At 51.4% G+C, this 11,269-nt stretch overlaps 1 protein-coding gene across 1 annotated transcript in view; it reads left to right on the plus strand.

Moving 5' to 3' along the window:
• The window catches only part of sgsm2 (small G protein signaling modulator 2), a 97,789-nt gene that overhangs the window by 59,461 nt on the left and 27,059 nt on the right, over positions 1–11,269 (plus strand). The window contains exons 13-14 of the mRNA XM_055166881.1: positions 6,458–6,590; positions 8,352–8,416. Of these exons, the coding sequence (XP_055022856.1) occupies positions 6,458–6,590; positions 8,352–8,416 (198 nt within the window). The remainder of the gene's footprint in view (positions 1–6,457; positions 6,591–8,351; positions 8,417–11,269) is intronic.

Here is an 11,269-nt window from a genome sequence, read left to right on the forward strand (position 1 = left end):
CATCCCTCCATCCTCTATCCCTCCATCCTCATCCCTCCATCACGCACCCAAACGCTCACAAAGGTTATCCCTCTATCCTCATCCCTCCATCCTCTATCCCCATCCCTCCATCCTCTATCCCTCTATCCTCATCCCTCCATCCCTCTATCCTCATCCCTCCATCACGCACCCAAACGCTCACAAAGGTTATCCCTCTATCCTCATCCCTCCATCCTTTATCCCTCTATCCTCATCCCTCTATCCCTCTATCCTCATCCCTCCATCCTTTATCCCTCTATCCTCATCCCTCCATCCCTCCATCCTCTATCCCTCTATCCTCATCCCTCCATCCTCTATCCTCTCCTCCATCTGCATCCCTCCATCACACACCCAAACGCTCACAAAGGTTATCCCTCTGTTCATCCCTCCATCCCTCTATCCTCATCCCTCCATCCCTCTATCCTCATCCCTCCATCCTCTATCCCTCTATCTCCATCCCTCTATCCTCCTCACACCCAAACACACACAAAGGTCATCCCTCTATCCTCATCTCTCTGTTCATCCCTCCATCCTGTCTCTCCTCCTCCATCTGCATCCCTCCGTTCTCCTCACACCCGATTGCTCACAGAGATTATCCCTCTCTTCTCATTCCTCCTTCCATCTCTCCATCCTCCTCCCCTCCGCCATCTGCATCCCTCCATCACGCACCCGAACGCTCACAAAGGTCATCCCTCTATTCTTATCCCTCCATCCCTCTATTCTCCTCACGCGAGTTATCCCTCTTTCCATCCCTCTGCTCATCCCTCCATCCTCCTCACACCCAAACGCTCACAAAGGTCATCCCTCTCTCCTCATCTCTCTGTTCATCCCTCCATCCTCCTCTCACACCAAAACGCCCATAAACATGAACTCTCTCTCCATCCTCATCCCTCCATCCTCTCTCCTCCATCGTACCTCTGTCTCCCCACGCTCCCTGACCACACCTGACCACGCCCCCCTCTCCACCTGACTCCGCCCCATAACCTCCCCCAACCCTCTTCCCATCCTCCTCCTCTCCTCTCTTTCTTCTGGATGTCTGCGTTTTATCTTCCATTCTTCCGCTTTTCTCTTTTTTTTTGTCCAGAGGTGGAAAGAGACGCTCGTAGAAAACTGTTTTTAGAGTTTGATTTTGTTTGGTTAAAATAAAAACGAGTGAATAAAGAGTTTTCCACCTCTGGCCCTCTGTCTCTCTCTCTCTCTTTCTCTCCCTCTCTCTTTCTCTCTCTCTCTTTCTCTCCCTCTCTCTTTCTGTGTGAGCATGAGCATGTGTGGAGCATGTTTTTGGGGCGTTGTGTTGCATTGTGGGAAATGGAGTCTCTGGACGATGGTCACACTCTTGAGTTTTCCGTTTCCTCTGGCATTAAAATCGGTCCGAACGAAGCAAACTCGTCCTCCGCAGATCGAGTTTGAGCAGAGCTGCGCCCCGCCGCTCCTGTCACCGCTCCTGTCACCGCTCCTGTCACCGCTCCTGTCACTGCTCCTGTCACTGCTCCTGTCACTGCTCCTGTCCGCGCCCGTCAGCTTTGCACTGGCTCAGACTGAGATCTCAGAAACCGCAGACAGGTTTATTAGAGAATCCCACACACTCTCACGCTTCAGGTTTCTGTCTCTGCTCCTGTCACTGCTCCTGTCTCTGCTCCTGTCACTGCTCCTGTCTCTGCTCCTGTCACTGCTCCTGTCACTGCTCCTGTCTCTGCTCCTGTCTCTGCTCCTGTCTCTGCTCCTGTCACTGCTCCTGTCTCTGCTCCTGTCACTGCTCCTGTCACTGCTCTGTCTCTGCTCCTGTCACTGCTGCCTGTCTGCTCCTGTCACTTCTCCTGTCTCTGCTCCTGTCACTGCTCCTGTCTCTGCTCCTGTCTGCTGCTCCTGTCACTCTCTGTCTCTCTGTCACTCTCCTGTCTCTGCTCCTGTCTCTGCTCCTGTCTCTGCTCCTGCTCCTGTCACTGCTCCTGCCTCTGCTCCTGTCACTGCTCCTGTCTCTGCTGACTGCTCTCTGCTCCTGTCACTGCTCCTGTCTCTGTCCTGCTCCTGTCTGTCACTGCTCCTGTCTCTGCTCCTGTCACTGCTCCTGTCACTGCTCCTGTCTCTGCTCCTGTCACTGCTCCTGTCACTGCTCCTGTCTCTGCTCCTGTCACTGCTCCTGTCACTGCTCCTGTCTGCTCCTGTCTCTGCTCCTGTCACTGCTCCTGTCTCTGCTCCTGTCTCTGCTCCTGTCTCTGCTCCTGTCTCTGCTCCTGTCACTGCTCCTGTCACTGCTCCTGTCTCTGCTCCTGTCTCTGCTCCTGTCTCTGCTCCTGTCTCACTGCTCCTGTCACTGCTCCTGTCACTGCTCCTGTCTCTGCTCCTGTCTCTGCTCCTGTCTCTGCTCAGGGTGGTTTCTCCCGTAAAGCTGCCGCTGATCTCTTCTGGAAGTTCGCATTCGTAGCAGTAATTGTGGAACGTTGAATAGCAGAAAATCCTACGGAAGCCGAGAGGGTCACAACAACAAACGCAAACGCCGCAACGAATACAAACGCGACAACGCAACAAAAAGCCACAACACACCCAAAAAAAAAAAAAAAAAAGCCACAACGGAAATGACCGCGGGACTCTATTTTAATACAAACGCCACAACACAAACGCAAATGCTGCAACACATTAAAAAGCCACAACACATTAAAAAGCCACAACACATTAAAAAGCCACAACACATCAAAGCCACAACAACACAAAAGCCACAACACACAAAAAAAAAAAAAGCCACAACAAATGACCACTAAAATACAAACGCCACAACACAAACGCAAATGCTGCAACACATTAAAAAGCCACAACACATTAAAAGCCACAACATTAAAAAGCCACAATACATCAAAAAGCCACAACACATCAAAAAGCCACAACACAAACGCCACAACACATTAAAAAGCCACAACACATCAAAAAGCCACAACACAAACACAAATGCCACAACATATTAAAAAGCCACAACACATTAAAAAGCCACAACGGAAATGACCGCAGGACTCTATTTTAATACAAATGCCACAACGCAAATGCCGCAACACATTAAAAAGCCGCAACACATTAAAAAGCCACAACACATTAAAAAGCCACAACGGAAGTGACCGGGGGACTCTATTTTCAGACGGACCGATCGAGCGGCAAGTGAAGAAGAAGAACTACAAAGTGAAAAGTAAAAAAGCTTGATCGGGCCGTCGTAAAATAGAGTCCCGCGGTCACTTCCATTGTGGCTTTTTAATGTGTTGTGGCTTTTTAATGTGTTGTGGCTTTTGCGTTTGTGTTGTGGCGTTTGTATTTGTTGCGGCGTTTGCATTAAAATAGAGTCCCGCGGTCATTTCCGTTGTGGCTTTTTTTTTTTGTGTGTTGTGGCTTTTTGTTGTGTTGTCGCATTTGTATTTGTTGCGGCGTTTGCGTTTGTTGTGACCCTCTCAGCTTCCATAAAATCCCCGTGCGATGGTTGTTGTTGTTGTTGTTGTTGGTTGTTGTTGTTGTTGTCGTCGTCCCTTTTCTCAAATGTGAGATTCAGATGTTACAGAAAAGAATTTTCAACGATTGAACACATTTCAGGAGCCATTGTAAACACAGTTTTAGCTCTTGTGGTCTTTAGTATCATTTGGTTTCTGAGCCCAAGATTTAAAACTTAATTTGATTGAAAGTGTGTGTTGGAAGGTTCTTGGTGATGGAGCTTGTTGTGGTTTCTCTCTCAGTCTCAGTGTGTGGCCATTTTGTTTCAGATTAGGTTTCGTAGATTTGTTCCATAGCCTGAACCTTCTCGAGCCTCAAGAGCTTCTGAAGCCTCTGGAAATTCAGGAGCTTCTCGAGCCTCAGGAGCTTCTGGAGCTTCTGGAAATTCAGGAGCTTCTCGAGCCTCAGGAGCTTCTGGAACTCCAGGAGCCTTCTCAGAGTGTGGCCATTTTGTTTCAGGTTAAGTTTGATAGATCTGGTCCATAGCCTGAAGCTTCTCGAGCCTGAGGAGCTTCTGAAGCTTCTGGAAATTCAGGAGCTTCTCGAGCCTCAGGAGCTTGTGGAGCTTCTGGAACTTCGGGAGCTTCAGGAGTCTCTGGAGCTTCTGCACTGTCTGCTTCTTCTGCTGCTGTTGCTTTTGTGGCTCTCTCCACGTTCCCTTTGGTTCCTCCTCGGTTCTTCCTCAGTTCCTCATCAGTCGTTCTCATGGTGTTCCTCGTCTCTGCTCGTGAAGCTGCTGCATGGACCTCCTCTGCTCCTCTGCTCCTCTGCTCCTCTGCTCCTCTGCTCCTCTGCTCCTCTGCTCCTCTGCTCCTCTGCTCCATCGCCCACCTGTGTCTGTGTTTGTGACGGTACATGTTGGATTTGAGTTTCCGCTCCTCCCTGCTCTCTCTCTCCATCTTTCTCTCTTTCTCTCCTGTGTGTCTCTCCATGGTGTCGCTCCCTCTCTCTTTCTCTCTCCTCTCCTCTTTCTCTCTCTCTCTTTTGTCGTTTGGATGCCGTGGGGTTCCGCAGTAGACGCTCGAATCGGGACAAACTTTTGGAAAATGTTTTAAACTTTTTGGGATCTTAGTTCTTGGTCCGGTCTCTGGTCCGGTCTCTGGTCCGGTCTCTGGTCCGGTCTCTGGTCCGGTCTCTGGTCCGGTCTCTGGTCCGGTCTCTGGTCCGGTCTGGTCTGTCCGGTCTGTGGTCCGGTCTCTGGTCCGGTCTCTGGTCCGGTCTCTGGTCCGGTCTGTGGTCCGGTCTCTGGTCCGGTCTCTGGTCCGGTCTCTGGTCCGGTCTCTGGTCCGGTCTCTGGTCTGGTCCGGTCTGTGGTCCGGTCTGTGGTCCGGTCTCTGGTCCGGTCTCTGGTCCGGTCTCTGGTCCGGTCTCTGGTCCGGTCTGGTCCGGTCTGTGGTCCGGTCTGTGGTCTGGTCTGTGGTCGGTCTCTGGTCCGGTCTCTGGTCCGGTCTCTGGTCCGGTGGTCCGGTCTCTGGTCCGGTCTGTGGTCCGGTCTGTGGTCCGGTCTGGTCCGTCTGTCCGGTCTGTGGTCCGGTCCGGTCTGTGGTCTGTGGTCCGGTCTGTGGTCCGGTCTCTGGTCCGGTCTCTGGTCCGGTCTCTGGTCCGGTCTGTGGTCCGGTCTCTGGTCCGGTCTGTGGTCCGGTCTCTGGTCCGGTCTGTGGTCTGGACTCTGGTCTCTGGTCTCAGGTCTAAGACAGGTCCCAGTTCACGAGAGGTTTTGGTTCTTTTGTTGGTTTTCCATCTGTCTCCTCGTCTCCGCCACTTTATTTTTGTTTTTTATTTTTGTTTTTTGTTTTTGTTTTTTTTGTTTTTTTACATTTTGTGTCTCTGCATCTGCACGGCTTCTGCGTCCGCCCCACGACCTCGTCCTCTCCTCTTCCTCTCCCTCTCTTTTTCTCTCTCTTCTCCTTCTCTTTTTCCTTCCTCTCTTGAATGAACAGAACCAGCATGGCTTCCTTGCATCTTTTGCTCGTCCCCTAAAACACATTTCTAATCATTGACCCTCCTCCCTCCCTCTTTCTCTTTCCCTCCTTCCCTCTCTCTTTCTCTCTTTGTCTCTCTCTCTTTCCTTCTCTCTGTCCATGTTTTCTCCCATTCTCTCCATCCATCATCCATCTCTTCTTAAAGGGACAGTTCAAAGTTTGAAATCGATAAAGAATTTAATAAATCATCTGAATGTGATTTGAGAAAGAGGGAGGGATGGACAGAGCGGGAGAAAGAGGAGGAAGAGAGAGAGAGAGGTATAAGCCGAAAGGTAGAGAAAAAAAAGAGATAGAGGAATGGACAAAGGAGAGAGAGAGAGAGAGAAGAAAAGAGAAAGAGGAATGGGCAAAGAAGAAGAGAGAAAGAGAGAGGGAAAGAAAAGAGACAGAAATGGACAAAGGAGAGATAGAAAGAGAGAGAGAAGAATGACAAAGGAGATAGAGAAATAGAGAGAGGGAAGAAAAAAGATAAAGGGATGGACAAAGAAAAGAGAGAGAGAGAGAGAAGAAAAGAGATAGAGGATGGGATAAAGGAGAGAGAAAGAGAGAGAGGAATGGACAAAGGAGAGAGAGAGAAGAAAAAGAGACAGAGAACAGAATAAAAGAGAGAGAGAGAGGAAAAGAGAGAGGAATGGAGAAAGAAGAAAGAGAGAGAAGAAAAGGGATAGAGGAATGGACAAAGGAGATAGAGAGAGTGAAGAAAAGAGATAGAGGAAGGAATAAAGGAGAGAGAGAAGAAAAGAGACAGAGAGATGGACAAAGGAAAGAGAGACAGAAGGAGAGAGAAGAAAAGAGAGAGAGAACTTTCCCTTTAAGTTTAAACTCCATCAAACCGACAAAACCTGATCTCTCTGAGCTCCGTCCTGTCGCCGCGGGAACCACTGAAAAAGGGATGAACTCATCTGTTTCTCCTCTCTTCCTCCCTCCTCTCCTCCTTTCTCTCCTCCTTTCTCTCTCCCTCTTTCTCTCTCTCTCTCTCCGTCTCTCAGATCTGTCCGAGGGGTCAGAGGTCGCAGGTTTGGGGGGGAGCCCGTCGTCGTGGCAACAGTCGGAGTCTGAGTGTGTGTCCTGCTCCACGTCCACGAACTACAGCTGCGCCCACGATACTTCAGACATACACACGTGAGTACTACAAATACTACGAATACTACGAATACTACTACTACAGCTGCGCCCACGATACTTCAGACATACACACGTGAGTACTACGAATACTACGAATACTACTACTACAGCTGCGCCCACGATACTTCAGACATACACACGTGAGTACTACGAATACTACGAATACTACTACTACAGCTGCGCCCACGATACTTCAGACATACACACGTGAGTACTACAAATACTACGAATACTACGAATACTACTACAGCTGCGCCCACGATACTTCAGACATACACACGTGAGTACTACGAATACTACGAATACTACGAATACTACTACAGCTGCGCCCACGATACTTCAGACATACACACGTGAGTACTACGAATACTACGAATACTACTACTACTACAGCTGCGCCCACGATACTTCAGACATACACACGTGAGTACTACGAATACTACGAATACTACGAATACTACTACTACAGCTGCGCCCACGATACTTCAGACATACACACGTGAGTACTACAAATACTACGAATACTACTACTACTACAGCTGCGCCCACGATACTTCAGACATACACACGTGAGTACTACGAATACTACGAATACTACTACTACTACTACTACTACAGCTGCGCCCACGATACTTCAGACATACACACGTGAGTACTACGAATACTACGAATACTACTACTACGAATACTACTACTACAGCTGCGCCCACGATACTTCAGACATACACACGTGAGTACTACGAATACTACGAATACTACTACAGCTGCGCCCAATACTAACACTGATACTTACTACTACATACAGACACTGTACGAATACTACTACGTACTTCAGACATACACAATACCGAATACCACCCTGCGCCCACGATACTTAGACATACACACGTGAGTACTGCGAATACTACTACTGCTACTACTACTACTACTACTACTACATCTGTGCCTACGATACTTCAGACATACACACGTGAGTACTACTACTAAGAATACTACTACTACCTGTGCACGTGTACTTACTTACTGGTAGTAGTAGTAGTAGTATTCTACTACTACTACTACTACTACTACTACTACTGTATTGTACATCTACACATGCAAGAAGGTAACACTAGTCCTCCTAGTGCTCCTCAGTCTGGGTGCTGAGTGCTCCTCTGGGTGCTCCTCTGGGTGCTCCTCTGGGTGCTTCTCTGGGTGCTTCTCTGGGTGCTGGGTGCTCCTCTGGGTGCTGGGTGCTCCTCTGGGTGTTGGGTGCTCCTCTGTGTGGGTGCTCCTCTGGTGGGTGCTCCCTGGGTGCTTCTGGGCTGCTCCTCTGGGTGCTCCTCTGGGTGCTCCTCTGGGTGCTGGGTGCTCCTCTGGTGCTCCTCTGGGTGCTCCTCTGGGTGCTGGGTGCTCCTCTGGGTGCTGGGTGCTCCTCTGGGTGCTGGGTGCTCCTCTGGTGGCTCCTCTGGGTGCCTCTGGGTGCTGGGTGCTGGGTGCCTCTGGGTGCTGGGTGCTCCTCTGGGTGGGTGCTCCTCTGGGTGGGTGCTCCTCTGGGTGCTGGGTGCTCCTCTGGGTGCTGGGTGCTGGGTGCTCCTCTGTGTGCTGGGTGCTCCTCTGGGTGCTGGGTGCTCCTCTGGGTGCTGGGTGCTCCTCTGGGTGCTGGGTGCTCCTCTGGGTGCTGGGTGCTCCTCTGGTGCTGGGTGCTCCTCTGGGTGCTCCTCTGGGTGCTGGGTGCTCCTCTGGGTGTGTGTTGATGTTTGCTGGTGTTTTTCTCAGGGTTCCTCTGAAGATGTTGTGCCAAAACATGAAGAGGCAGATCGTCTCCAGAGCCTTCTACGGATGTGAGTACAAATACTGCAAATTCTACTACTACTAGTACTTCTACCACCAGTATTTTATACTATCACTAGTATAATCCTACACCTGTGAACACACGTGCACGTAGCTCCTCTGAGAAAACATCTCCCTGAAGGACAGTTTATGTTTTACAAAGTTTTGGAGCAGACAGAGCTGTTTAGAGTATAGACTGAGTGGTGTTAGAGTTATAGAGTTAGAGGTGTGTGAGTTACAGAGTGTGAGTCGGTGTGTGTGTGTGTCTGTGTGTTGTGGGTGTTCAGACTTTACAAAGTGAACGGGCGGATCACATGGTGGCAGCACCTGATGACATCATGAGTTGGTTTGGCCTCAGGATGAACATGTGGAGTTAAAACACAAGGTCTGCTGCATTTCAAGGGAGAGAGATCATTTTCTAGAAATACTATAAACCAAAATTATTCTAAAGATAAAGTGTAAAGTGTAATCTGCTTTTTCAATGAAAACTTTTTAAATGGAAAATAAAATTATGGGTTTTATAATTTTATTTTCCATTAAAATAGTTTTCACTGAAAAAGCAGATTACACTTTGATTGTATTCTGCACATTGCAATCAATAAAGTTTTTCCTTTTTTTTTTATTTTATTTTATTTAACAAACTCAGAACAGTTTTCAGGGGAAGGGAACCTCTGGCACATGTTGACAAAACACTGCAAATGCAAATATAAAATAACTTCTGTCATATTGTCTCTTGTACAATGTCAGTCCAGATCTCAAGTGTGGGAGGCTCAAATTTAAGCATTTCCTCATTTAGTCCTGGTTTAGTCCTGGTTTAGTCCTGGTTTAGTCCTGGTTTAGTTCTGTGTTGTGTGTGATCATAAAAACAGTCAGGAGGATAATTTGATTATAATTCTCATAATTACTCCCACTCTTCATTAAGTCTCATATTAAAGTACAACTGATACGACTGTAACTGCTGCTGCTCTTATCCCTCTGTGTGAGTCAGATGCCCTCCCTCCCTCCCTCCCTCTCCTCCCTCCCTCCCTCCCTCCCTCCTCTCTCTCTCCCCCCCTCCCTCCCTCTCTCCCTCTCTCCCTCCCTCCTCCCTCTCCCTCCCTCCCTCTCTCTCCCTCTCTCTCTCACTCCCTCTCCCCTCTCTCCCTCTCTCCCTCCTCTCCCTCTCCTCTCTCTCTCTCTCTCCTCCCTCTCTCTCCCCTCCTCTTCTCTCTCTCACTCTCTCTCCACTCTCTCTCTCCTCTCTCTCTCTCCTCTCTCCTCCCTCCCTCTCCTCCCTCCCTCCCTCTCCTCCCTCTCACTCTTCTCTCCCTCTCCCCTCTCTCCCTGCTCTCTCCTCTCCTCCCTCCCTCCCTCCCTCCCTTCCCTCTCCACTCTCTCCCTCTCCTCTCCTCTCTCTCTCTCTCACTCTCTCTCTCTCACTCCCCTCTCCTCCCTCCCTCCTCCTCACTCTCTCCTCCTCTCACTCCCTCCCTCCTCCTCTCCCTCCCTCTCTTCACTCTCTCCCTCTCTCTCTCTCACTCTCTCCTCCCTCCTCTCCTCCCTCTCCTCACTCTCTCTCTCCCTCTCTCCCTCTCTCTCCCTCCCTCCCTCCCTCCCTCCCTCTCCCTCCTCCCTCACCCCTCACTCTCTCTCACTCTCTCCCTCCCTCCTCTCTCACTCCTCTCTCACTCACTCACTCCCTCTCTCACTCTCCTCTCTCCTCCCTCCCTCCCTCTCCCTCCCTCTCTCATCTCTCCTCCCTCTCTCCTCTCTTCTCTCTCCCTCTCTCCCTCCCTCCCTCCTCCTCCCTCCCTCCCTCTCCCCTCCCTCCCTCCCTCCCTCCCTCCCTCTCCCTCCCTCCTCTCTCTCCCTCTCCCTCCCTCCCTCCCTCCCTCTCTCCCTCTCTCCCTCTCTCTTCTCTCTCTCTCTCCCTCTCTCTCCTCCCTCTCTCACCTCTCCCTCTCTCCCTCCCTCTCCTCCCTCTCCTCCCTCCCTCCCCTCTCCTCTCCCTCTCCTCCCTCCTCTCTCCCTCACTCCCTCTCTCCCTCTCTCACTCTCTCCTCTCCTCTCCCTCCTCCTCCTCCCTCCCTCCCTCTCCCTCCTCTTCTCCCTCCCTCCCTCCCTCCCTTCCTCCCTCCCTCTCTCTCCCTCTCTCTCTCCCTCCTCTCTCCCTCCCTCCCTCCCCTCCTCCCTCCTCCTCCCTCCTCCTCCTCCTCCCCCCTCCCTCCCCCCTCTCCCTCTCCCTCTCTCTCCCCTCTCTCCCCCTCCCTCTCCCTCCCTCTCCCTCTCTCTCTCCTCCCTCTCTCTCTCTCCCTCCCTCCCTCCCTCCCTCCCTCTCCCTCTCTCCCTCCCTCCCTCCCTCTCTCTTCCTCTCTCCTCTCTCACTCTCTCTCCCTCTCTCTCTCCCTCCCTCCCTCTCCCTCCCTCTCTCACCTCTCTCCCTCTCCTTCTCCCTCCTCTCTTCCTCTCCCTCTCCTCTCTCCCTCCCTCCCTCTCTCTCTCTCCTCTCCCTCCTCTCTCCCTCCTCCCTCCCTCCTCCCTCCCTCCTCTCCTCACTCTCTCCTCCCTCCTCCCTCCTCCTCCCTCTCTCCTCTCTCCTCCCTCCCTCCTCCCTCCCTCCCTCCCTCCCTCCCTCTCTCTCTCCCTCCCTCCCTCCCTCCCTCCCTCCCTCCTCCCTCCTCTCTCTCTCCCTCCCCTCTCTCCTCTCCCTCCCTCTCTCCCTCCCTCCCTCTCTCTCCCTCCCTCCCTCCCTCCCTCCCTCCCTCCCTCCCTCCCTCCTCTCCTCTCCCTCTCTCACTCTCTCTCTCCCTCCTCCCTCTCTCTCTCCCTCTCTCTCTCCTCTCCTCCCTCCCTCCTCCCTCCCTCCCTCCCCTCCCTCTCCTCCT

Source organism: Boleophthalmus pectinirostris, unplaced genomic scaffold, assembly GCF_026225935.1.
Source record: "Boleophthalmus pectinirostris isolate CB_2022bp ecotype Guang Dong unplaced genomic scaffold, ASM2622593v1 HiC_scaffold_9, whole genome shotgun sequence".
NCBI lineage: Eukaryota > Metazoa > Chordata > Actinopteri > Gobiiformes > Gobiidae > Boleophthalmus > Boleophthalmus pectinirostris.